We start from the raw sequence: 22,006 nt of genomic DNA on the forward strand, positions 1-22,006 counted from the left end.
TGATGCTCAATCACAGGGATCAGCTGGGAAGTTACTAAAGCCATTACCAGGGGCTGGAGTCGCCAGCTGAGTTTGAAATGTCAGTGCCTTTCCCCTGACACCACCTCCCCTCTTCCCACTGTCCCTCCCAATCAGAGGTCCTGATAATTTGGTAACCTTTCACAACAGCAGGCAGTCATCCTTCAGTCTTGGGATCAGGGACTTTGAAATACCCAAGGAGTCAATTACAGCTTGGCTCTGTCCCTGGGAAAAGAAAGCAGCATCCGAGAGGTGGAAGGAATTGGGGTCCTGGGCAACGCGGGCAGGTGAGTTCCGAGGCGCCTTCTCCCAGATGCCGCCTGCATCCCACCAAAGCTTCCGAGGAGACCACAGCCTGTAGGGGTAGAAAGAAGAGCCTGGGAAGACCCAGCTCAAGGTTGCTATAAGCAAAAGAGAATATGAAGGGAGAATTGTCTCGAATTAGAGGAGGATTGCAGGAATGTAACCCTTTGTATTCTAAAGATCTGACAGTGAATTGGTAGGTAGGTAGGACCTTGGCTAGTTGTTAATCAATACTCATTGGCCCTTTCTCTTTGCTGCATCCAGATTCCCTTCGACAGCCCCCTTGCCTCTGGGTGGGGCCCTGGGACGAGCCCTGACCGGTGGACCATGCGCAGAAGCGGCTCTGTCCTCTCTGGGCAGAAGAGGCCAAGAGCGTGCGTGCCTTCTCCAAGCTCCCTTCTTCCAGCGCGGGGCTCTGAGGACCTGAGGAAGGTGACGCCACAATGTTGAAGGACCCTGAGTCCCTCACATCTGCAAAGAACAGAGTCTCCCACTCCAACCCTAGCCAGTAAATCGAGCAAGAAAGAAAACTTGAACCTGTATGGACGAAGAATGTCGCCTGCCCTATCAGTCAACAGAGTGTTGCAGCCATCAAGCCATCATCAGCCATGGCAGCCATCCCCGATGGTGCACCCGGAGGGGATTCAGGATGGAGAAAAGCAGGATGCTGGCTCTAGATAGTTCAAATGCACATCAAAGGAAGGATTCCAATGAGCCCAGACTCCTGCCTCTTCCCATACCTAGAAAAATGCTAAATTCGTTAACTTGAGATGTCTGGTTTTTCTTTAATTAACAGTAATCTTTTGATGTTCCGACTACCTGGTTGTTTTGGGGTTTAATGTTTTGTTTTGTTTTGTTTTTGCAAAACTCCTATATGTCCTGGTTCCTCCCTTCCCTCTTCAGTGCAATCTCTCAGAGCGATCTGACACTGCCTCCCGGGCTTAAGTCCTCAGCAAGTCCACCAAAAAAAAGATGATTCTCAACTTTTAGTTGTGCATTTTTTTCAGTCAACACCTGCTAAGCCACTGAGGTTTTAGGTTGTTTGTTAGTACAGCTACCATCAGTTATCCTGACTGACAAAATGACATAATCAGAATTACAAACAAAAATATCCATCATATATACATATATATATATATATATATATATATATATATATATATATATATATATATATATATATATATATTTATAAACAACAAAATAACTGAATTAACTGTCCAAAAAAGGGAGCTGGTTAAATAAAGGATGGTACACGATACAGCCGTTAAGACACGTCTTTAAAATGATGCTAATGACATAGGGATACGATAAAAAGTGAACTTATTGTTTTTTCTACTGCAGAGTAGTAACCAAAAAGTAATTGTAAAATAATTTAAGTACTTTGCTTAGAGTCTTTGAAGGGGATTTATGGATCACAGATTTTTTTTTTTAAATTCTCCCTTTCCCGTCTTACCACAGCACTTGCTCCCACACTTCCTTCTTCAAATATTCTTGCACAAAATCCCCGCCACTAGCCTACTTACCTCTAGCCTCCCCTTCCTTTTTTCCCCAATACTGTACCCCCAAAACTAAAGGACAGTCCACCATGCAGAAAAGGAAGAATAGGTGGAAGGAGGGTAAGCCTGCTAACAGTCATACATCAACGATGCTCACCCAGAACCTCTGGCAAAAGGAACTTCATTTTCCTACATCTTTCCAGAATCAGAATCTTGCTCACCTCTGGCCCAGGCTCAAAGGGAGCTCTTGTCGTCAGAGAAAAATTAAGGAGTTCTCCACTGCCTGTGAAAGTAACTGAGGATGCTTTCTGATACATTGCAGGCACGGAGAGAGAGCATGTTTAGCTTAGTCAAGGCCTCTTTCATGACATGGAAAGAAAAGAGGTCAAAGTTACATTAAAATGAAGAATCAAAGAGTTCTTTGATTTTTGAAAGAAATCATTAATTGCATGACTTTTGATCAGACTGCATGTCTTATCAAATCTGGAGCTCATCCTTGCACGTGGATGAATAATACAAGAGTCCCCACAAGATCCCTCTTCCTCTGCAGCCCCATGTTTTTCTCCCTTTGGCTGGTGACAGTGGTTTTTGTCCTCTACGTGAGTTGGATGGGTTGGGAATGTGTCACTTTGAAAAGAAGATGCCCTAACACCTGTCCATAAAAAAGGCAGAGTTCTGGTTACCTCAGCCCTCCCATCCATTCTGGGCACCCACTCAGGGCTCCAAAATGATCTTGTTGGCTGGACCTTCACAGTAGATAGGTGTGAATTAAATGACGAAGCTCTGGGCTGCGTCAGACAGAGGGGGCAAATCATAGTGTCTGATAGGACAGGTATTTTGCCTGTTTTTAAATTTCTACACAATGGGGGATCCTTTTCTAGGCTGACCCATCTGGAAGTTGCTTCCCCCCCCGCCCCCCCCAGGTATCAAATTCAGCCTCAACAGAACATGGGCCCTCAGAGATGCCACAAACATAGAGACCCCAGAATGAGAAAAAGGAGACCGCTGTAAACCTGGATCTCAAGGAGGACAGAAACAGGCATTTTGCAGACAGCATGAAAGGAAAGCACAGAAAATGACTCCACTTAAAACAGAATTTTGAGCTACAACAGCTCCGGGGACTTGAATTCTCTCCAGTTAGTAAATACATAGTTTGCACCATCTTACCACAGAATAATCTGAGATAAGACGAGAGACGGGGTACTAAAGATCGACAAAACCTAGATTTTGAGTGAGGAGGACTCTGAAATGGGCAAGAATAGAGACATTTGCACTCAATACAAAAAGCTGAGAGCTTTGTCCACCCTTGTGAGGAAGGTGAGTATTAAGAACCTCAGTAAAGGGGCTTCCCTGGTGGCGCAGTGGTTGAGAATCTGCCTGCCAATGCAGGGGACACGGGTTCGAGCCCTGGTCTGGGAAGATCCCACATGCCGCGGAGCAACTGGGCCCGTGAGCCACAACTACTGAGCCTGAGCGTCTGGAGCCTCTGCTCTGCAACAAGAGAGGCCGCGATAGTGAGAGGCCCGCGCACCGCGATGAAGAGTGGCCCCCACTCGCCGCAACTGGAGAAAGCCCTCGCACAGAAACGAAGACCCAACACAGCCAAAAATAAAAATAATAAATAAATAATAAATTAAAAAGTTTAAAACAAAACCAAAAACATAAAATCTGGAAAAAAGTTGAACACCTATATACCCACTGCAGACTTTACAATTAGTATTTTGGAAAAAAAAAAAAAAAAAAAAAAAAAGAACCTCAGTAAAAATGACTTAGAGTCTTCAATTAATCCTTTTCTTAGTAAAATTGGAGGGAGATAAACAACCTTAGTAATCGTTACGGATAATATCCGGACTATGGGTGTGTCATTGGCAATGATATTAGAACCATTCCTGGAGTATTACAATGGGCTGGTCATTGTCAAGGGCACTTTCAAATATTGTGCTGCTCTGCCCGAGCGCACTGCAGTGTAGATGTGATGAGTCCCACTTCACAGAACATAAACTGAGACTCAGACAGGATATATGATGCTTTATAACACCAAATACAGAAAAACTTAAAGAAAAAAATGTCCCGTAGTCAAATCAGTACTGTTATTTTAATCACTTTTTCTGCACTTGTATTATTAAAATTTTAACAAAATGAAATACTCCATCTAGTATTTTGTACCCTGCTTGTACACTACATCTTCCCACCATTAAATATTCTTGGAGAAAATCATTTGTAATGAATGAACTGTTTTCCATCCTTTTTTTAAAAAAAATCTTTATTGGAGTATAATTGCTTTACAATGGTGTGTTAGTTTCTGCTTTATAACAAAGTGAATCAGCTATACATACACATATATCCCCATATCTCCTCCCTCTTGCGTCTCCCTCCCACCCTCCCTATCCCACCCCTCTAGGTGGTCACAAAGCACCGAGCTGATCTCCCTGTGCTACGCGGCTGCTTCCCACTAGCGACCTATTTTACATTTGGTAGTATATATAAGTCCATGCCACTCTCTCACTTCGTCCCAGCTTCCCCTTCCCCTTCCCCGTGTCCTCAAGTCCATTTTCTACGTCTGCGTCTTTATTTTCCATTCTTAAGTTGGGCCATCCGTTATTTAACCACCCCCTATTGTGGGATTTTTAGGTAGCTTCTACTATTTTTTCTATTACACTACTGGCTGAGATGAATATTCTTGAACATAAGTCTTGCACATAAATTTGACTTTCACCTTAGGATAAGATCCTAAAAGCAAAATTACTGGCTCCAAGTGTATGAACATTTTAAGGCTGTTGATACACAAATTGCCAAATTACCCTCCAGAGGCTTCGCACCAATTTCCATCCCCATCAGCAGCAACAGATGAAAACGGCCTTTTCCTTACATCCTTAGCGGCCAATTTTGTGCGTTCTTAAAACTTTCTACCGATTAGATGAGCAAAAAAGAAATAGATTTATAACTTGCATTTCTTTGTTAGGTAGTGAAGTTGAACATCTTTCCATATTTATTGGGGATAAGCTTGTGTTCTATGGTGAATGCCCTGTCGCATCTTCTGCCCGTGTATCTATCACTGTGTTGGGAGATGCTGGGATGCAGAACCTTCTTCGGTGCCTGGTGTGGTTCTGCTCCTGCTGACACAGAGTCCTCTCTCCGTGGAAGATGGCTGCTCCATAGCACTGAGAAAAGTCAGCACCCCTACAGCCTGCCATGGGCCTGGAAGTGATGTCTCAGTGGCTCTGGAGGAATTACATTCAGGTCCCTGGATTTAGCAACTCACCAGCAACCAGAACTGGTACTTCAGGACTAAATGACTCTGCAGTGTATCAGTTCGCATGAACTTGACCTTCTTCCCACCTTTTCACCCAAGTGACTGAATCAGGCCAAGCTGCGGTGGAGACACAGCTTCGTCTCTCTTCTCCCGGGAGTGGGACTGAAAAGCCAGTACAGAGCAGATCATCCCTGCAGACACTCGCTGGGTGACCCCGGGGCACAGCAGGAGGAAAGAAGGGTGATCATCCTCACCCTTCTTGGAGGGTGGAGCCACGTTCCAAAAACAGATGCAGTAAGCACGAACCACACAACCACCCAGATGAACTTGAACTCAGCAGTTGGAATGAATAACCCCTCCTTTCTGCAAGTCACTGCTCACCCTGTGCCTCTCTCCATTGGTGAGTGGTTCCTTCTGGCTTGAAATCACTACTGGTGACTTACCACTGCTGGTGCTTTACATTGTTGTTTCCCCCACGAGAATGTCAAGTTCAGGGCATCCAGTTCCTCCGCGTGAAACCCTTTGTAGTTGCTATGGGTGAACGGATGAGTGAGTGATAAATGAACAAAACAATTTTTCCCTAGCACTTCCATGCTGTTTCTAAATGACAGATTTCCACAGCTCCCTCCCCGATACAACCACAGACTCTTTGAAGACATTTCTCTCTCTCCCCGCATGCCTGGCACAAAGGGGGATAAATGCTAATCGAGGGAATGAATGAAACAAACCTTATCTGGACCACAAGAACGCACGCCTACTTGAGCTCATCTTTTTTTTTGTTGATGTTTTACTTTAAATTTTATTTCCTGCCCCCAAACATCCGTTAAGCGCCCAGGAGAAGGAAAAGGGGATGTGACTAGCAATAGAGAGAAATCTTCTTCACAACAATGGCCATGGCAAGCTTAGGCACTTTTGGTGAAATCTCTCTGGGAAGTACTGGCAGAGGAATAAAAGGCAAACTGACACAGAAGTATTGCTTGGTGTGCATTTCCAGGCTCTGCCTTCTTTCTCATCTCTTGGTGGCAGGCGGAGGAAGAGGAGAAAAGGTTAAACTTTTTTATAAACCGGCAGAATAAGCTTATCACATCCTCTCACTATCTCTGCATAGGTTCTAGTCTCTGCAGCATTATATAAGCTTTGCCCAAAGTAATGAACAGTTGAAAGTCAAATGTAATACTTCACCAAACAACTTAAAAATGCTTGCACACCGGAAAGGATTAAGTTGCAGAGAACACAAATGGACCCAGAGCAACCTTTGCCAAAAGAGAATATTGTGCTAAATGGACAGCCATAGCTCTTTTCCATATGAAGAAACAGTCAGAAGGATACAAGAACTTGGTCAAAATCACACAAGTAAGTAGGACAGAATCTGGTCTGTCTGTCCCAAGGGTTGTGTTCTTTAACCACCAGGCTAGCTTTTCTCGAATCTGATTCATGCATAGCATAACTCTACACCTCTGTTTGCCTTGAATATTCCCTGTTTATACGTATGCCTGCTGCAGTTTTTCACATTGCCCACTTTGACTCCCAAAAGCAACCGAGAATACACAATAATTTGGTCACTCTATCCATGGACCACTGTGGTGGGACTACCCAGGAAGCTCATTAAAAGTGCAGCTTCCAGAGCCCTACTCCAGATCTAGATAAGTTTTCTGAGGGTTGGCTCAAGAATCCAGGTACAAGTCTTTTTAAGTGGTTTTGTGGAACCCCCCAGGTGAGTCTCTCGCTCTCTTAAGTTAATAAACCATTTATTCTGCCTCCCGCAGATGCCCAGCCAGGTCCTGTTGAGGTAGGAGTCCCCGCACCACATCAGAGGGATGCTCCCAGCCAAGTCATCTCTGGAGCCTTGGAGAATCTGAATGGTCTCGTGCTGGCCCACCTGCCATGACAAACCTCTTCCAGAGCATTCCCCTTCACATTTTACCTTCTACCACTCCCAAAGGCAGTCTGCTCCAATGAGGCCTGACTTCGTCTGTCCTAACGAGCACCCGCTCATTCAAGCAGTTTAGGAATGCAAGGTGCTGTGGTTCTCAACCAGGGTGGCCCAACCTCTAAAATAGTAGTCCAAGCAGTCTCTACCTCCTGGGCACATCCCCTCTGCAACAGCCCCAGTAAACGAATGTCCCATCCTTGCTTTTTCAAGGTCGGCAACAGGGAGTCCCCTCCTAAAGAAGGTTCTCTCGCATTGCCACACTCTCAAAGGCTGCCCCCAGTGTGCTTCCTTCCTGTGGGCCTGATCAGGCTAAGGGCAGAGTTGTCTCTTTCCTTCTCTGAGTCGGACCAAATCGTCTTAGTAACACCTCCTCACAGTGGTGACCATGTGTTTCACGGGGGCTGCTGCTGAGCCTTTATCTCATCCTTTCATGGTGGAGAGAGAGAGGATTATAATGATTTTTACTTCTAGGGGAGAGGGGAGTGTAATGATTATGTTGTCATTTTGTATCATGTCCTTTGGTCATGAACTTGTTTTGAATTTCATATGAAAATGGGCCCACCATTCCCACTTTGTGAGGTCATTCAGCACCCTCATTTTGCACCTTTAACATCTCTCTCAGTATCACTTGGAAATGTTTGAAATGGCATGAGCTTGTCCTCACATTCCTATCAGCTGTAAATCCGGAGCCCCAACATGAACCTAACCATTGAGCAGAACACCTCTCCACTACCGTGTAACACTGGGTAGGCCCCTTCGCCTCTTGGTTTTCTTCAGTCCTCAGTTGTGAAAATGTGAGGGTTCTATGAATTTACATTTGGGGCAGGACAAGGTCGAGGAGAGTGTGTCTTTGCTTTTATTCTTCCAAACTGGAATGTCTTCCCTCTCCTCCCCATGGGTCCAAATCTCACTTGTCCTTCAGGCCCACTGCCAAGGAGCCTTCCCTGATTCCCCAGTCCACACAAACCTCTGCCTCTTAGGGTCAGTGCCATACAACCTAGCTGTCTCTTACGTTAATCTTGCCTCTCAAGCCAGTCTCAGAAAGTGGGTCTCTCTTGCCCTCCTGGGGCCCCTGGGGCTGTGCCAGCCCACCGGCACGCCCCACGTGGGGTGTCTGCTAGAGTAGGGCATGGGTGGGGAGGCCCAGGTGTGAGGGGCCAGGCAGAGTACCTCTGCCTCCCCCCCTGCTCTCCTCCACAAAACTGCCCCTCCTCCTGAAGCCTGACCCCCAAGTCACACGTTCCTTATCATGACCTCACTGGGTAGTGATGACCTCACCGGCCTTCTAACAGTTTCCATGGCAGCGTAACTGCCAACGTGCTGCCCTCAGAGAAACTTCCCTGACAGTTCTCCACCAGATACCAATCTCTTTGGTTGTCTGAGAGAGAATGTGTGACCGGATCCTCTATCTTTACTCGAACCTGTGCTCTGTTCCATGGGTGGGCAGTGCGGCAGGTACACCGAGACCGGGCATCTCTACAGGAGGCATGGTGTCCATGCAACCTCACCTGGCTGCCTCATGTTCCTGTGGGGCTTGCCCACTACGTATACCTGAGCGCGGCCCCAGCTGTAAGTAATACCAGTGACCTGGGACACCTTCAGGGACCCACAGTGCTCACTGCTGAGGACAAGTGAAAGGTCATCCCCGGACAAGTGTGCAGGATGGTCCTGATCTTTATAAATGTAGCTTTCCCCTTTGGGCTACAGGATGCTTCCATTCAGACCCTTTCCTGATTGGCCTCTTAGCAAAAGACAAGTGCATTTTTGTTGGCAAATGGTAAATGGAGCAGTTTGAGGAAGAGGGCCACTCCTGAAACACACCTTCAAACCCAGGCACCTCTGTGCTGTCATGTAGACATCTATATCGGTGCCCTCAGACACATCCCATCCTGACCTGCTGAGTACTAGGGGAGAGGGTGGTGCCATATTGATGGGAAGACCGGAAGAACCAAGAGGGCTGTTGAAGTGCTAATGAGACTGGAGGGCTGAGGAGATGGTGTCCCAGGAGGCTGGGTTGATGTGAGCCTAGACTTGGTACCCAGAACGCGGTTCTCAGTCTCCTGATCACTCTGCCTCAGTATTTGGCCTTGTTCTAATCTACATAAGAGTATCAGAGGGCTAGAGTTCAGTGTGGTCGAAACAGGCAGTATAAATGGGGCCCAAGAGGGGTTGCCAAGGTGGGCGGGGTTCTTAACCAATTTATATTAGATTATTTTTTTCCAAAACTTGAAAGACATTTCCATTAAAGCCTCAGAAGTGACAGACTGCAAGAAATGTTTTCTCTGTTGTGGAAGGGAGAGATGGAGAGGCTCATGGTTGCAATGACTTTCGGGTTCTACTGTTTACCCTGGAAACGGTGAAGAGACTTCCTCATGTGCTGCAGCCGTAGGCTCTAGGAATTGCTTTTGCAGCCAGTGTCCCTTCTCTAGGGACCCATAGAGGTGATGGGCCAAGGCTGTGTTTTGGATGTCAAGTCGATTAAAGGTCTTCAGCCAGAAACTGGGAGAGACATGAGAGAGGGAAATTCTGGCAGGAGGCTGTGTACAGCAGAAGTGACTGATCAGTTCTGATTTTCTTTGCAGCAGCAGTGGCTCCCGTTTCTCCCCCTACCCCTGGTCACTACCATGTCCTCTACCGAGGGTGTGGAGAAACGCAGTTGGGCTGGCATGGGGAGACATACTGCCTGGTTGGTGGCTATCGGGCCTACGGGGATGTTCCTTTGGCCACGCCAGCAAAGGTGGAAGCAGAGAAGCCAGTCCCCAGACATGCTCCCAAGAGAAAGCACGCTCCGGAAGAGTCAGACGAAGACCTGGGTTGCCCCAGACCCAAAATCCGGCGATGGGAGCATTCAAGCAGCTTCGGACTACAAGGTGCTTTGATTCTCAAGCAGGGTGGCCCAACCTCTGGGCACATCCCCTCTGCAACAGCCCCAGTAAACGAATGTCCCATCCTTACTTTCTCAAGGTCGGCAACAGGGAGTCCCCTCCTAAAGAAGGTTCTCTCGCATTGCCACACTCTCAAAGGCTGCCCCCAGTGTGCTTCCTTCCTGTGGGCCTGATCAGGCTAAGGGCAGAGTTGTCTCTTTCCTTCTCTGAGTCGGACCAAATCGTCTTAGTAACACCTCCTCACAGTGGTGACCATGTGTTTCACGGGGGCTGCTGCTGAGCCTTTATCTCATCCTTTCATGGTGGAGAGAGGGAGGATTATAATGATTTTTACTTCTAGGGGAGAGGGTGGTGCCATATTCATGGGAAGACCGGAAGAACCAAGAGGGCTGTTGAAGTGCTAATGAGACTGGAGGGCTGAGGAGATGGTGTCCCAGGAGGCTGGGTTGATGTGAGCCTAGACTTGGTACCCAGAACGCGGTTCTCAGTCTCCTGATCACTCTGCCTCAGTATTTGGCCTTGCTCTAATCTACATAAAAGTATCAGAGGGCTAGAGTTCAGTGTGGTCGAAACAGGCAGTATAAATGGGGCCCAAGAGGGGTTGCCAAGGTGGGCGGGGTTCTTAACCAATTTATATTAGATTTTTTTTTTCCAAAACTTGAAAGACATTTCCATTAAAGCCTCAGAAGTGACAGACTGCAAGAAATGTTTTCTCTGTTGTGGAAGGGAGAGATGGAGAGGCTCATGGTTGCAATGACTTTCGGGTTCTACTGTTTTCCCTGGAAACGGTGAAGAGACTTCCTCATGTGCTGCAGCCGTAGGCTCTAGGAATTGCTTTTGCAGCCAGTGTCCCTTCTCTAGGGACTCATAGAGGTGATGGGCCAAGGCTGTGTTTTGGATGTCAAGTCGATTAAAGGTCTTCAGCCAGAAACTGGGAGAGACATGAGAGAGGGAAATTCTGGCAGGAGACTGTATACAGCAGAAGTGACTGACCAGTTCTGATTTTCCTTGCAGCAGCAGTTCCTTTGGCCAGGCCAGCAAAGGTGGAAGCAGAGAAGCCAGTCCCTAGACGTGCTCCCAAGAGAAAGCGCGCTCCGGAAGAGTCAGACGAAGACCTGGGTTGCCCTAGACCCAAAATCCGGCGATTGGAGCATTCATGCAGCTTCGGACTGCAAGGTGCTTTCATTCTCAAGCAGGGTGGCCCAACCTCTGGGCACATCCCCTCTGCAACAGCCCCAGTAAACGAATGTCCCATCCTTACTTTCTCAAGGTCGGCAACAGGGAGTCCCCTCCTAAAGAAGGTTCTCTCGCATTGCCACACTCTCAAAGGCTGCCCCCAGTGTGCTTCCTTCCTGTGGGCCTGATCAGCCTAAGGGCAGAGTTGTCTCTTTCCTTCTCCGAGTCGGACCAAATCGTCTTAGTAACACCTCGTCACAGTGGTGACCATGTGTTTCACGGGGGCTGCTGCTGAGCCTTTATCTCATCCTTTCATGGTGGAGAGAGGGAGGATTATAATGATTTTTACTTCTAGGGGAGAGGGTGGTGCCATATTGATGGGAAGACCGGAAGAACCAAGAGGGCTGTTGAAGTGCTAATGAGACTGGAGGGCTGAGGAGATGGTGTCCCAGGAGGCTGGGTTGATGTGAGCCTAGACTTGGTACCCAGAACGCGGTTCTCAGTCTCCTGATCACTCTGCCTCAGTATTTGGCCTTGCTCTAATCTACATAAAAGTATCAGAGGGCTAGAGTTCAGTGTGGTCGAAACAGGCAGTATAAATGGGGCCCAAGAGGGGTTGCCAAGGTGGGCGGGGTTCTTAACCAATTTATATTAGATTTTTTTTTCCCAAAACTTGAAAGACATTTCCCTTAAAGCCTCAGAAGTGACAGACTGCAAGAAATGTTTTCTCTGTTGTGGAAGGGAGAGATGGAGAGGCTCATGGTTGCAATGACTTTCGGGTTCTACTGTTTACCCTGGAAACGGTGAAGAGACTTCCTCATGTGCTGCAGCCGTAGGCTCTAGGAATTGCTTTTGCAGCCAGTGTCCCTTCTCTAGGGACTCATAGAGGTGATGGGCCAAGGCTGTGTTTTGGATGTCAAGTCGATTAAAGGTCTTCAGCCAGAAACTTGGGAGAGACATGAGAGAGGGAAATTCTGGCAGGAGACTGTACAGCAGAAGTGACTGATCAGTTCTGATTTTCTTTGCAGCAGCAGTTCCTTTGGCCACGCCAGCAAAGGTGCAGGCAGTGAAGCCAGTCCCCAGACGTGCTCCCAAGAGAAAGCACTCTCCGGAAAAGCCGCACAAAGATCTGGGTTGCCCCAGACCCAAAATCCGGCGATTGGAGCATGGTGCCAGGAGGTAGACCCCACAGCATCTTGCTGGCTGAGGCACTCTGAAGAGAGGGCAATGGTTTAACTGCCTAAGGCAGCGAATGCCTCTTCCTGCAGTGACCCACCCCGTCCCCCCACTGCCCACTGCCACAGATCACAACCTGCGTCGTTCTGTTTGAGCCTTCCTCAGCCAGGAGCCTCCTGCCACACTAAATGGCCAAAAGCAAGGAGCCTCAGAAACTGAGGTTTGAAATGAGAGTCTGCCCTGAACATCCCAGGGCTGAAGCTGGCCTGGAAGAAAACGTGACGTTCCTCTGCTCAATCCTCAGGGGCCCCTTTGTCAGCTGAAGACAGAAAAGTCTGCACTCTGCGAGCCGAGAAGAATGCAGGAGCAGAGACAGGGTGCAGAGAAGCCTTAGCAGTCTACCACATGGGCTCCTGCTCTGAGCCATTGTCAGCGGCCACCACCACAAACCAGGGGGGAGCTGGGTTCTTTGAAACTGAAAGCAGCAATCTGTGGCTTCCCAAAGAGCCTCCTGCCTGGGGTCTCAGGAGGCAGGATAGAGAGACCCAGGAAGACCTGCTCCCTGAAGCAAGAACAGGATGGAGAGTCAAGCAGCACGCACCCTGCCCCGAGGTTCACATGCTCCTTTATTCCCAGCCCTTTCTGTCCCCAGGGGGGGTCCCTTACTGCTCAATGTTTTTCTGTAACAGACTTCTAGGGTCGCCAGTGCTCACACTTAGGTCACTACCCCTGCGCTAGGCACTCCTGCTACCCGGGAAAGGTTCCAAAGGTGGAACAGCTCCAGGGGGTGCCAGGGATCAGAGCAAAAACTTGAGAGGCTGGGGATGAAGGAGTTTGGGCACAGTCCCTAAAGCATCTCAGTGGTTGAGCTTCTGTGAGAAGGCACATCCCCTCTGTGTGTGTGTGTGTGCTGGGGGGAGGGGGTCCCCAGAGGAGGCCGCTAGGGGGAGGGCCTGAGGCTGGAAATGGAGAATGGCGTGCGGCCTCTGAGCAAGCACAGGCACTTAGCCCTTGAGGTTTCTGGGAAAGGTAGAGCCACAAGGGCCTCGAGATAAGGCAAGTGTAGCAGCAGAACCCAGGTGCCAGGTCTTTCCTCAGAACCTACACTTCTTCACGAGGCCAGGCCTTCCATGCTGAGGTAGGAGGGATCCTGGCCAGAAGGTCGGCCAGCAGCCCTGGGAGGAAGGTTGCTGCGATGGGGGCTCTGCTGCCATGGAAATGACTTCATTTCCTTCCACTCAAATAGCCTACTGACTGGGTTCCTGCTCTGTTGAGGAAAAGGGTCGTTGACTCTCCCCAGAAGGTGTTCAGTTCACATCCCAAAAGTCCCTCTCTTCAGGCCCTGGGGAGGTGTAGCAGCTCCTGAGGGCGCTCTTTCCTGAGGCTGGCTGACAGAAGTGGGCGGGGGGGGGTTTCCTGAGAGTTCCCGGGTGCTGGTTGAAGTCCCCAGAGAATGGTCATGCAGGTTGGGGAGTCAAGTAGGTGGAGAGAGAAGGTCGGAGGCAGAGGGCCCCTTCCTGAATCCAGAGCTCACAAGGTTCCCCCCCCCATTTCCAGAAACTCTCTCTTCCCCCACACCAGCCCACATGGCCCCGTACCGGGAGACCGGGAGCCCAGAGCACCTGTGGCCGCAGAGACACTGGCACGCAGCCCTCGGAGTGGGCGGGGCCGGCTGCAGGCAGATGGGGACGCGGTGTGCTCCCGGGAGGCCTCGGGCTGAAGGTGGCCCTCTGAGAGAAGCGGCCCAGCTTGGCCAGGAAGGTTAGAGGCGGGGGAGAGCAGCCTAGGGCGCCCCCTCGGAGCAGTGGGAGTGGGAAGAGGCGCAGGGGCGGAGGGAAGCCGCGACGGGAGGCGAGTGGGCTCTCAGCAGAGGCCAGCTTAGCCCGCGGGAGCTGCCTCTGAGCAGGGGGCGGGAGGGCAGTGCCGCCCCGGGGCTGCCGGGCTTCGCGGATCGCGGCTCTCCGCACACGGCTCGCAGGGCCCTGTGACTCTGTATCCCCTCCCTCACCCCGCCCCCCTCGCGAGGCCGCGCCGCTGGGTGGCCTGTGTGGACGGGCACAACCCCATCGCCCGCCCCTCTCACACCCGCCTCTGCCCACCTGCCTGGCCCTGCGCAGCTTGCGGCCCGGGGGCCTCGAAGGTCCCCGCGCTCTCAGCCAGCGGCCTCTGCTGTGTCTGCTGCTGCTGCTGCTGCTGCTGTGTCTGCTGCTGCGGCCGGGAACCCGCGTCCAGACCACGCCGGGCACCTCCAGCACCCCGAGTCCGCGGGAGCGCACGCGGGCCCTGAGGCGGGACTTCCCGCTTGTGGACGGGGGGGGCTGCAGTGTGTGCGGGCTGGTGGGGGCCGGTGGGGGCCTAGCCTGGCCCTGGGCAGGGGAGGAGGTCCGGAGCATGCACAGCTAGTGGGGAGGCTCCCTCACACCACCCCTGGACGTCCTCTCCATCATCTGTGGATGCCCTTCCCCTTCTCTGTCATCCCCTCCCTGGTGGGAACCCCTCAGCCCAGGCCTCAGCTGCTCCTAGTATAGTCTGTGTGACAGTGTGAGGTGGGGGACCCCCCGGCTGGCCCAGGCCAGGCAATGTGTCCTGCCTGATCCCAAGACCTAAGGAGCCCACCCATTTGCCTTGACCTCCCTCCAGCCACAACGACATGCCCCTGGTCCTGAGGCAGTTTTACCACAATGGGCTCCAGGATGTTAATCTGTGCAATTTCAGCCATGGCCAGACCAGCTTGGACAGGCTGAAAGACGGTCTCGTGGGTGCCCAGGTACCAAAGGGACACACAAGGTGCCACCGCGGCTGCTGGGGAATGTGGGGCAGTTTGGGGGCCTCAGAGACCACAGGTGAGTCGCACTGGAACTAAGTTACCATAGTGGCCTAGAAAGTGCCATGCCATGGATGCTGGGGGCTACAGGGGTCACAGCGAGCCAACCTGACGGGCATCCAAGTACCACAGAAAAAGCAACGCATTCCATGTGACTTCTGGGCACAGTGAGTGCTGTGCCAGCTGAGGAGGCTATGAGAAGCCCAAGGAGTTCCAAAGCCCAAACCAAGCCCTGGCCTTCCCTCAGTTCCGGTCAGCCTACGTCCCATGCCAGACCCACGAACGGGATGCTGTGCGCCTCACCCTGGAGCAAATTGACCTCATCCGCCTCATGTGTGCCTCCTATTCTGAGCTGGAGCTTGTGACCTCACTTAAAGGTAGACGGGGGACTTGCCTGGTAGTCCAGAGGTTAAGACTCTACGCTTCCACTGCAGGGGGCTCGGGTTTGATCCCCGGTGGGGGAACTAAGAGCCCTCATGCTGCGCGGCACGACCAAAAAAAAAAAAAAAAAAGGTAAACAGACTGGTGGTGGTAGGTGTTAGGGACTTCAGTAAGCTACCCCTGCCTCTGAAAATGATCATCTGACCTACCTGCCCCCAGCTCTCAACAATACCCGGAAGTTGGCTTGCCTCATTGGTGTGGAGGGCGGCCACTCACTGGACAGTAGCCTCTCCATCCTGCGTACCTTCTATGCGCTGGGTGTGCGCTACGTGACACTCGCCCACACCTGCAACACGCCCTGGTGAGCGCAGTGCAGATGGTAAGGGCCCAGTGAGGCAGGGATCTGCCCAAGATCACGCTGGGGCCCAAAGCAAGTTTACCCCTGGGATCCGGCCCTGAACCTGGGGTGGGGAGGGGAATGGAGGTTCGCAGAACAAGACTGAATCCCCAGAAGGGCCCTCCTACTGCCAGGCACAGCCCAGTTTGGGTCCCTCCTCTTGCACCAGGGAGTTGCAGGTGTAGACGGTTCGACAGAACCTCTTTCTAGGCTCTTGTAGCCAAGTCATGGCCACCAGTCAGACTGCCTCCTGGCCATCCTGCAGGGCACAGAGCTCAGCAAAGGGTATCCACCCCTTCTACAGCAATGTCAGTCGGCTGACCGGCTTGGGCGAGGTAAGGACCCGGGTTCCATACCCTGCCCCACATGAATGTACAGACCCGCCTGTTCCCTACAGATAAATGCACACAAGGTAAATGCAGCCTTGATGCCCTCTCCCCATCCTGTCCCTGCAGAAGGTGGTGGCAGAAATGAACCGCCTGGGCATGATGGTGGACTTGTCCCATGTCTCGATGCTGTGGCACGGCGAGCCCTAGAAGTGTCACCGGCACCTGTCATCTTCTCCCACTCAGCCGCCCGGGGTGTGTGCAAGAACACTCGGAATGATCCTGATGATATCCTGCAGCTTCTGGTGAGAGACTGCCCTGGCCCTCAAACCTAAAGCAAGAGGTTCAAACCGGGAGCCCTTGAACCTGAGCCTCTTCTCCCTCAATTTCCTCAAACCCCAGGTTAAATATCTTCTGCCCCCAAAACCCACGGTCCACAGCCCCTGAACTCTTGAGCCCTAGGTGGGGGTCTAGGTGGTAAGATACTCCACCAAACCCGGAAACCCAGGGCCAAGACACCACCCAGACCAGGGCTGCGGCTCCTCCATTCACACAAACCCAGAGAGGAGACGACTCTGACCTCAACACCTTCCTCACAGGGGCCGAGAGAGTGAACAGGCAGGTGGCTGTGCTGGGGGCCAAGCTGACTGTCCACCGGTCCGCCCCTGCAGAAGAAGAACGGTGGCATCGTGACGGTGCCCTTGTCCGTGCGGGTGCTGCAGTGCAACCCGTTAGCCAACGTGCCTACTGTGGCAGGTGAGCCTCACCCTGGGCTCTCTGAAAACTCTGATTTGGAGCTGAAGCTGGGTCCAAACTTGGGGAGGACTTCAGAAGAGCCCCAGTGGTTTGACCCACCTGTTGGCAATAGGTACAGCTCCCAAAAACCCAATAATGGACGGTACACAGCACCTTGGTGCCATGTGGAACTGGAGCCACGGAATCAAAACTGCGGTACTGATGGGTATCAGGGAGGCTGTCAGACACAGAGCCCGGGTGCTGCCCATCTGTGCCTCTGCAGGGGCTCCTAAAGCGCACTGCCCCTACCTCTGGCCAAGGGACTGGACAGCTCCTTAGGTCTCTGGGGTCTTCATCAGTTGTACTCCTGTTCCTCTCTCATCCTCCACACCCGGGGAAAGGAGCCCCCACAGGTTCTCAAGGAGACTGGGAGGCAGGGTGAATCGTGGGTGGGAAATGGCCCAAACAGGGGGCTCTGGGGTCCACTCCAAATCTGAAGTCCAGTCTAGAGCCAGCTGGGATCACTTCAGACCAAACCTCAGGGCCCTCGAGCTGGTACTCTCGGTGCCAGGCCACGAAGGAACTGGACTGTTTGGCCTACAGGCTGCAAAAAGGGGAATCAACAGAGGCCAGTCATCACCCCCACCCCTGCCCTGGAAGCCCCACACTGCTGACTTCCCATTCTTCAGATCACTTCGACCACATCAGGGCAGTCACTGGATGCAAGTTCATCGGGATTGGCGGAGATTGTGACGGGGCTGGCCGGTGAGTGCTTCCCCATGGCTTGTCTCAGGCTGGCTGGGCAGCAGTGCGGCTTTCACAGCCACCGTGCCCACCACACTGTGGTCCTCATGGCCTTGACCATAGCCTCAGGTGTGCTGGCCCAACTGGTATCTCCCCTCTCCCAGGGTCTGCTTCCTGGGCTCTCCTGTCTGTTTGGCCCTACTCTAGGTCATCATATTTGTCTACAACACCACACAGAGCTCATCTGCCCAGCATCTGCGCCCATCCAGTGCCAGCAGACCCCACGGCCTCTGAGCAGACTCTTAGCAAGGTCTGGGCTGGGCTGACCATCTTCTCTGCCTGCAGCTGGGTCTGTGCATGCAGGGGGGTCAACCCAGTTCTTAAAAAGCTTTTCTTCTCTTTATAAATGGAGGCAAAAATTGCATTCAGTGAAAGGCATAGATCTTAACAGTACAATTCAATGAGTTTTGACGAATAGTCGAGGCGCTTTTGGGGCCTTCCTTTGAAGGATGAAGAGCAGGAGTGAATCATTTACTCTCTCCAAGTCTCCATTTTCCATATCTGACCAGGGCTGGGGTTCAGTGGACCCTGGACACATAGGGCTCTGGTTCTGACTCAGGACCAGGGAACAGGTCTGAGGCCCAATAGCTGGCTGGCTGGCGGCCACACAGGTTCCCACAGGGGCTGGAGGACGTGTCCATATAGCCGGTACTGATAGAGGAGTTGCTGAGGCGTGGCTGGAGTGACGAAGAGCTCTGGGGTGTGCTTCGAGGAAACGTGCGGCGGGTCTTCAGACAGGTGGAACAGGCATGCTGGGCTGGGCAAAAGAGGAGCTCTGAGCAGGTGGTCTGAGCAGGTGTACGTGGGGGTGCTGTGAGAGGTGCTGCCCGCTGAGTGCCGCCTCCAGGTACGGGAGGAGAACGAGGGACAGAGTCCCTTGGAGGATGAGTTCCCAGATGAGCAGCTGGGCAGCTCTTGCCGCTCCGTCCTCCCACGTCTGCATCAGAGAGAGGATCTGGCTCCAGACCAGAAACTAACCAGAGCTGCGGTTCGTGGGAATCCCATTTTGTCACCTAAGTGGGCATTCTCAAAATCTTGCCCCCACATGGGCCCAGGCCTCACAGTTATTGCTGCCTTCCCAGTCCTCATTGTTTGGCTCTGGTGATCCAGTTAATCCTGCCAGATGTCACTTTGGCAGCCACAGATACCCCCCCAAAGTTTCCTTGCATGCGAGCACGAACATTTCCTATGTATTATTCTCTTCTGATAATTCCTTCAATGTATCCCTTCTGGCTTTGTGCAAAGCGATCCTTTGTTTTGTACACGGGGACCACATCTGGGAAAACATCGCCGCACCCTCATAAGTGACAGGGGGAGACCCGAACTGGCCAAGCCATGACAGGAGCTCGCCGCTGCTGAGCTCTACAGATCCCGCCCCTTCCACACAGTTCGCCAATTCCGCGGCGAGCTCATCTTTCTTGATGTTCTTCCCTTAGGAGACGTGTACAATGCAGCAGGATTCTCAACCCGTTCCCCGTGGTCACTTGTGCTAGATGGAGCTTTGCAGTGTTCTGTGCCGGCCGTGGGCCGCTGGTGGAACACTGTGTGACAACTGCCTGCACAGGACTTCAGGGTTAATGAAATGTCTGTCTTCCCAGCCTGACGCTGCTGAAAACCACGCTTCCCAGAGAAGGAGAGAGATCCAGCTGGTCCACACCTGCATACACATTTGTTGACATGTGCAGATGACAGCAGGCTCTAGCAGGACCCACATCAGCCTAAATTCAAGAACTCCGGTGCCAGCCCTTGACAGCAGCTGAAGCGGGGGTTTACAAGGGATGCAACCTCGAACCATACCCTAGGCTGAATCAGAGGTGCTGTTGGAAGAAATAGGCCGTTGTGTCACTTTCCCGAAGAGTTCGGCCACGAGAAAAGTCCCCCAGAGCCCAGCACTGTGGGAGAGGCCTCACCCACAGGGCAGGGCAAGTGTCCCAGGCAGGGTGCCCCGCGCCCGCCACCCCGCCAACGCAGCAGGAAGGTGCCCCCGCTACGCCCCAGACAACGGGAGCTCTCCCTTCCTGAATAATTGAGCTTCTCATCCAAAAGAGGTTCTCTTCCCACCCAAACATTAGAGCTTCTAAATATTTCAGGATCCCTGGGTTGTAGAGGGTCACTCGCCGTGCCCTTTGGATAAAGGAAGCCAACGTCAGCTGCTTCTGGGCTGGCCTTGAACAAAACCATCAAGATGGAAAATCTCTGCTCCTGCCCTTCCTCCCGTCACCCCCCCTCAAGCCTTTCCTGCTGCGTGCAATGACCCGGCTCTTTTGTGAGCAGGTGAAGAACACCCACGGTGCGTGCAGTTCTGTGGTCCCTGCAGAGATGAGGTGGGTGCGGGGGACCCTCAACCATGCTGGCCTCTGCTGCCGTCCCCAGGGCCCTTGATACGGGCTTCAGCACAGCACAGCCAGCCTCAGGAGGCCTGTGGGACCACTGGGGCCCCGGTGGCGATCCCCTGGATGTTCCTGGGAACGCTCCCACGGCTCCAAGGCGAGCTCTGCCAGCACCCAACTCCACCAAGCTGGCACTCCTTACCTTTTCCGGATTCCGTTCGCAGCTCCCTCCTCATACGCATTCTCAAAGCTTCCAAGAGGGGTGACCCCACTTCTCTGCTACAACTCCACCCTGAAGGCAGCCCCCGCCTGACAGCACCGCCCGCCCCCCCGGCAGGGCAGCCCTGAGTAGCTGCCCCTCCACGTGGACTGTCCGTTCCCAGGTCCCACGCCAGCCCGCCGAGGGGTGGAGCCTCCAGGAGAGCCACTGTCCGCTCGCACTGCCCCAGCATCACCACCGCCACTTGCCGCCACTCTGCACTTGCCTCCTGTGTGCTTCCCCACCCCGGTCCCCTGCGTGGGTCCCCCGCTGCGCGTACACAAGCCTGTGCAGAGACAGAGCACAGCCACCAAGTCTGAGCCTCGCCGCTGACGTCTGTGCTTGGAGAGGCTGGAGGAAGCTGCTCCCCAGTCGCCTTCACCGCAGGGTCCTGGTACCCAGTCTGCCTCCAGCAGGGAGGTGATGGGACCCCACGGAAGGATGCCCAGAAGCTCTCCCGGCCTGCGGGGTCTGGGGCTGTTCAGCTCTCTAATGCTGGGTCCTTCGGAGATAAAGTCTTCAGTCACCTGCCTGGGCACCCCATCCCCTCTGAAGATACAAACTAAACCTCCTCCAGGGTCTTGGCCTGGAGGGAGGAGCCGCCCAGGGTCAAAGCCCATCCCTCTCTCTTCCCACCTCTAGACCTGTGGGAAGGGCTCAGGCTAAACTCCCGGTGCCTCTTCTCTCAAACCCTCAAATGATAAGAGAAGAGATATGTCTGTCCACCTTGCAGGGTCCTTACTCCGCCTGCCAGTAGGTGACATGGTCCTGGAGGTGCTTCTTAACTGCCAGTCTCACTGTCTTAGCCTCAGAGTTACACACGCCCAGGAAGGACCCCGGGTACACGGCGTCCCGTTACTCCCAACTCTACTCCTGAGCGTCAGGGTTAGCTGACAGCAGGGGACAACCCATTTCAGGGATTTCTCATTTCCAAGGGCTCTTGAATGCAGAAAGAGCCCTAAGAGTCAAAGGAATTTGGCTCCAGTGGTGAAGTTACAAGTCATCTGGCAAACACTTACAGCTGGAGGGCCAACTAAGCACCCCCTTAAATCTCACCACACAAGACTCTGCTGATCCGGGCTGGCCGGTGTGGTTCTCCTAAGGTTGCTTGTGATATCGATCATCTTGCTGTACCTCCCAGTTAAAGATACAGCCTTAGGAAGATGGCTGGACCCAGACCATCAGGCAATCATATTTACCCATTGACCTACCCTCTTCCTCCCTCCTTCCTCCCTCACTTTGGAAGCTTTAGCGAAACATATTTCACTTCCCACTTTAAAATGAAATCATTAGCCTCTAAATAATGCACCTTGCATGGATAGGAGGGCAGGCAGTCTGCACACACACCTGTGCTGGTCGCTCTGCCCAGTGAAAGGGAGGAGCAGAGTATTCCCCAAGGGGCTTTCTCGGAGCTTCGGAGGCTGAAATTTGAGGGTTGACGGGGTGTACGCGTCAGGAAGTGAAAGAGAGAGACTCCAGCTGCGGGGGAGAAGGGGAGAGACTCTCAGTGGTCTTCCTAGGTAGTGAGCTGTCGGAGCGAGTGGCATTCCTCCCCACCTCGCCCATGAAACTGTAAACACAGCACATGTCTCTGTGTCCTTTTCCTAACAATGAATTATTTTTTAAAATATTTTAACTCTGTGTGTTGTTGTACAGGAGGGTCACTGAGGGATATATTTGAGACTAGGACCCCTAACTCCATGAATT

The 22,006-nt window shown here is 52.3% G+C and overlaps 1 protein-coding gene and 1 long non-coding RNA gene across 9 annotated transcripts in view; one reads left to right on the forward strand and one right to left on the reverse strand.

The window, feature by feature from the left end:
- Positions 1 to 9: 9 nt before the first annotated feature.
- Positions 10 to 22,006, reverse strand: part of LOC137757993 (uncharacterized) — a 47,743-nt gene continuing 25,746 nt past the window's right edge. Inside the window, exons 3-5 of one of the 8 annotated variants that reach the window (XR_011072676.1) lie at positions 21,647 to 21,778; positions 17,216 to 19,527; positions 10 to 373 (exon numbers count right to left, since the gene is read on the reverse strand). This is a non-coding gene — a long non-coding RNA (uncharacterized lncRNA). The other 7 variants (XR_011072675.1, XR_011072678.1, XR_011072677.1 and 4 more) reach the window with 7 other exon arrangements.
- On the forward strand, positions 13,830 to 15,432 carry LOC137757992 (uncharacterized). Its single transcript, XM_068534400.1, has 3 exons — positions 13,830 to 14,004; positions 14,222 to 14,570; positions 15,315 to 15,432. Exons 1-3 carry the CDS (start codon positions 13,830 to 13,832, stop codon positions 15,430 to 15,432), a joined length of 642 nt encoding a protein of 213 aa, XP_068390501.1.

This window comes from Eschrichtius robustus, unplaced genomic scaffold (assembly GCF_028021215.1).
Source record: "Eschrichtius robustus isolate mEscRob2 unplaced genomic scaffold, mEscRob2.pri scaffold_598, whole genome shotgun sequence".
NCBI classification, from domain to species: Eukaryota; Metazoa; Chordata; class Mammalia; order Artiodactyla; family Eschrichtiidae; genus Eschrichtius; species Eschrichtius robustus.

Coding starts and splice junctions, on each gene's coding strand:
- LOC137757992 (XM_068534400.1), top strand. CDS start 13,830: ATGGCCCCGTACCGGGAGACCGGGAGCCCAGAGCACCTGTGGCCGCAG. Junction 14,005..14,221: donor GGCCCAGCTTGGCCAGGAAG/GTTAGAGGCGGG, acceptor CACGGCTCGCAG/GGCCCTGTGACTCTGTATCC. Junction 14,571..15,314: donor GACGGGGGGGGCTGCAGTGT/GTGCGGGCTGGT, acceptor GCCTTCCCTCAG/TTCCGGTCAGCCTACGTCCC.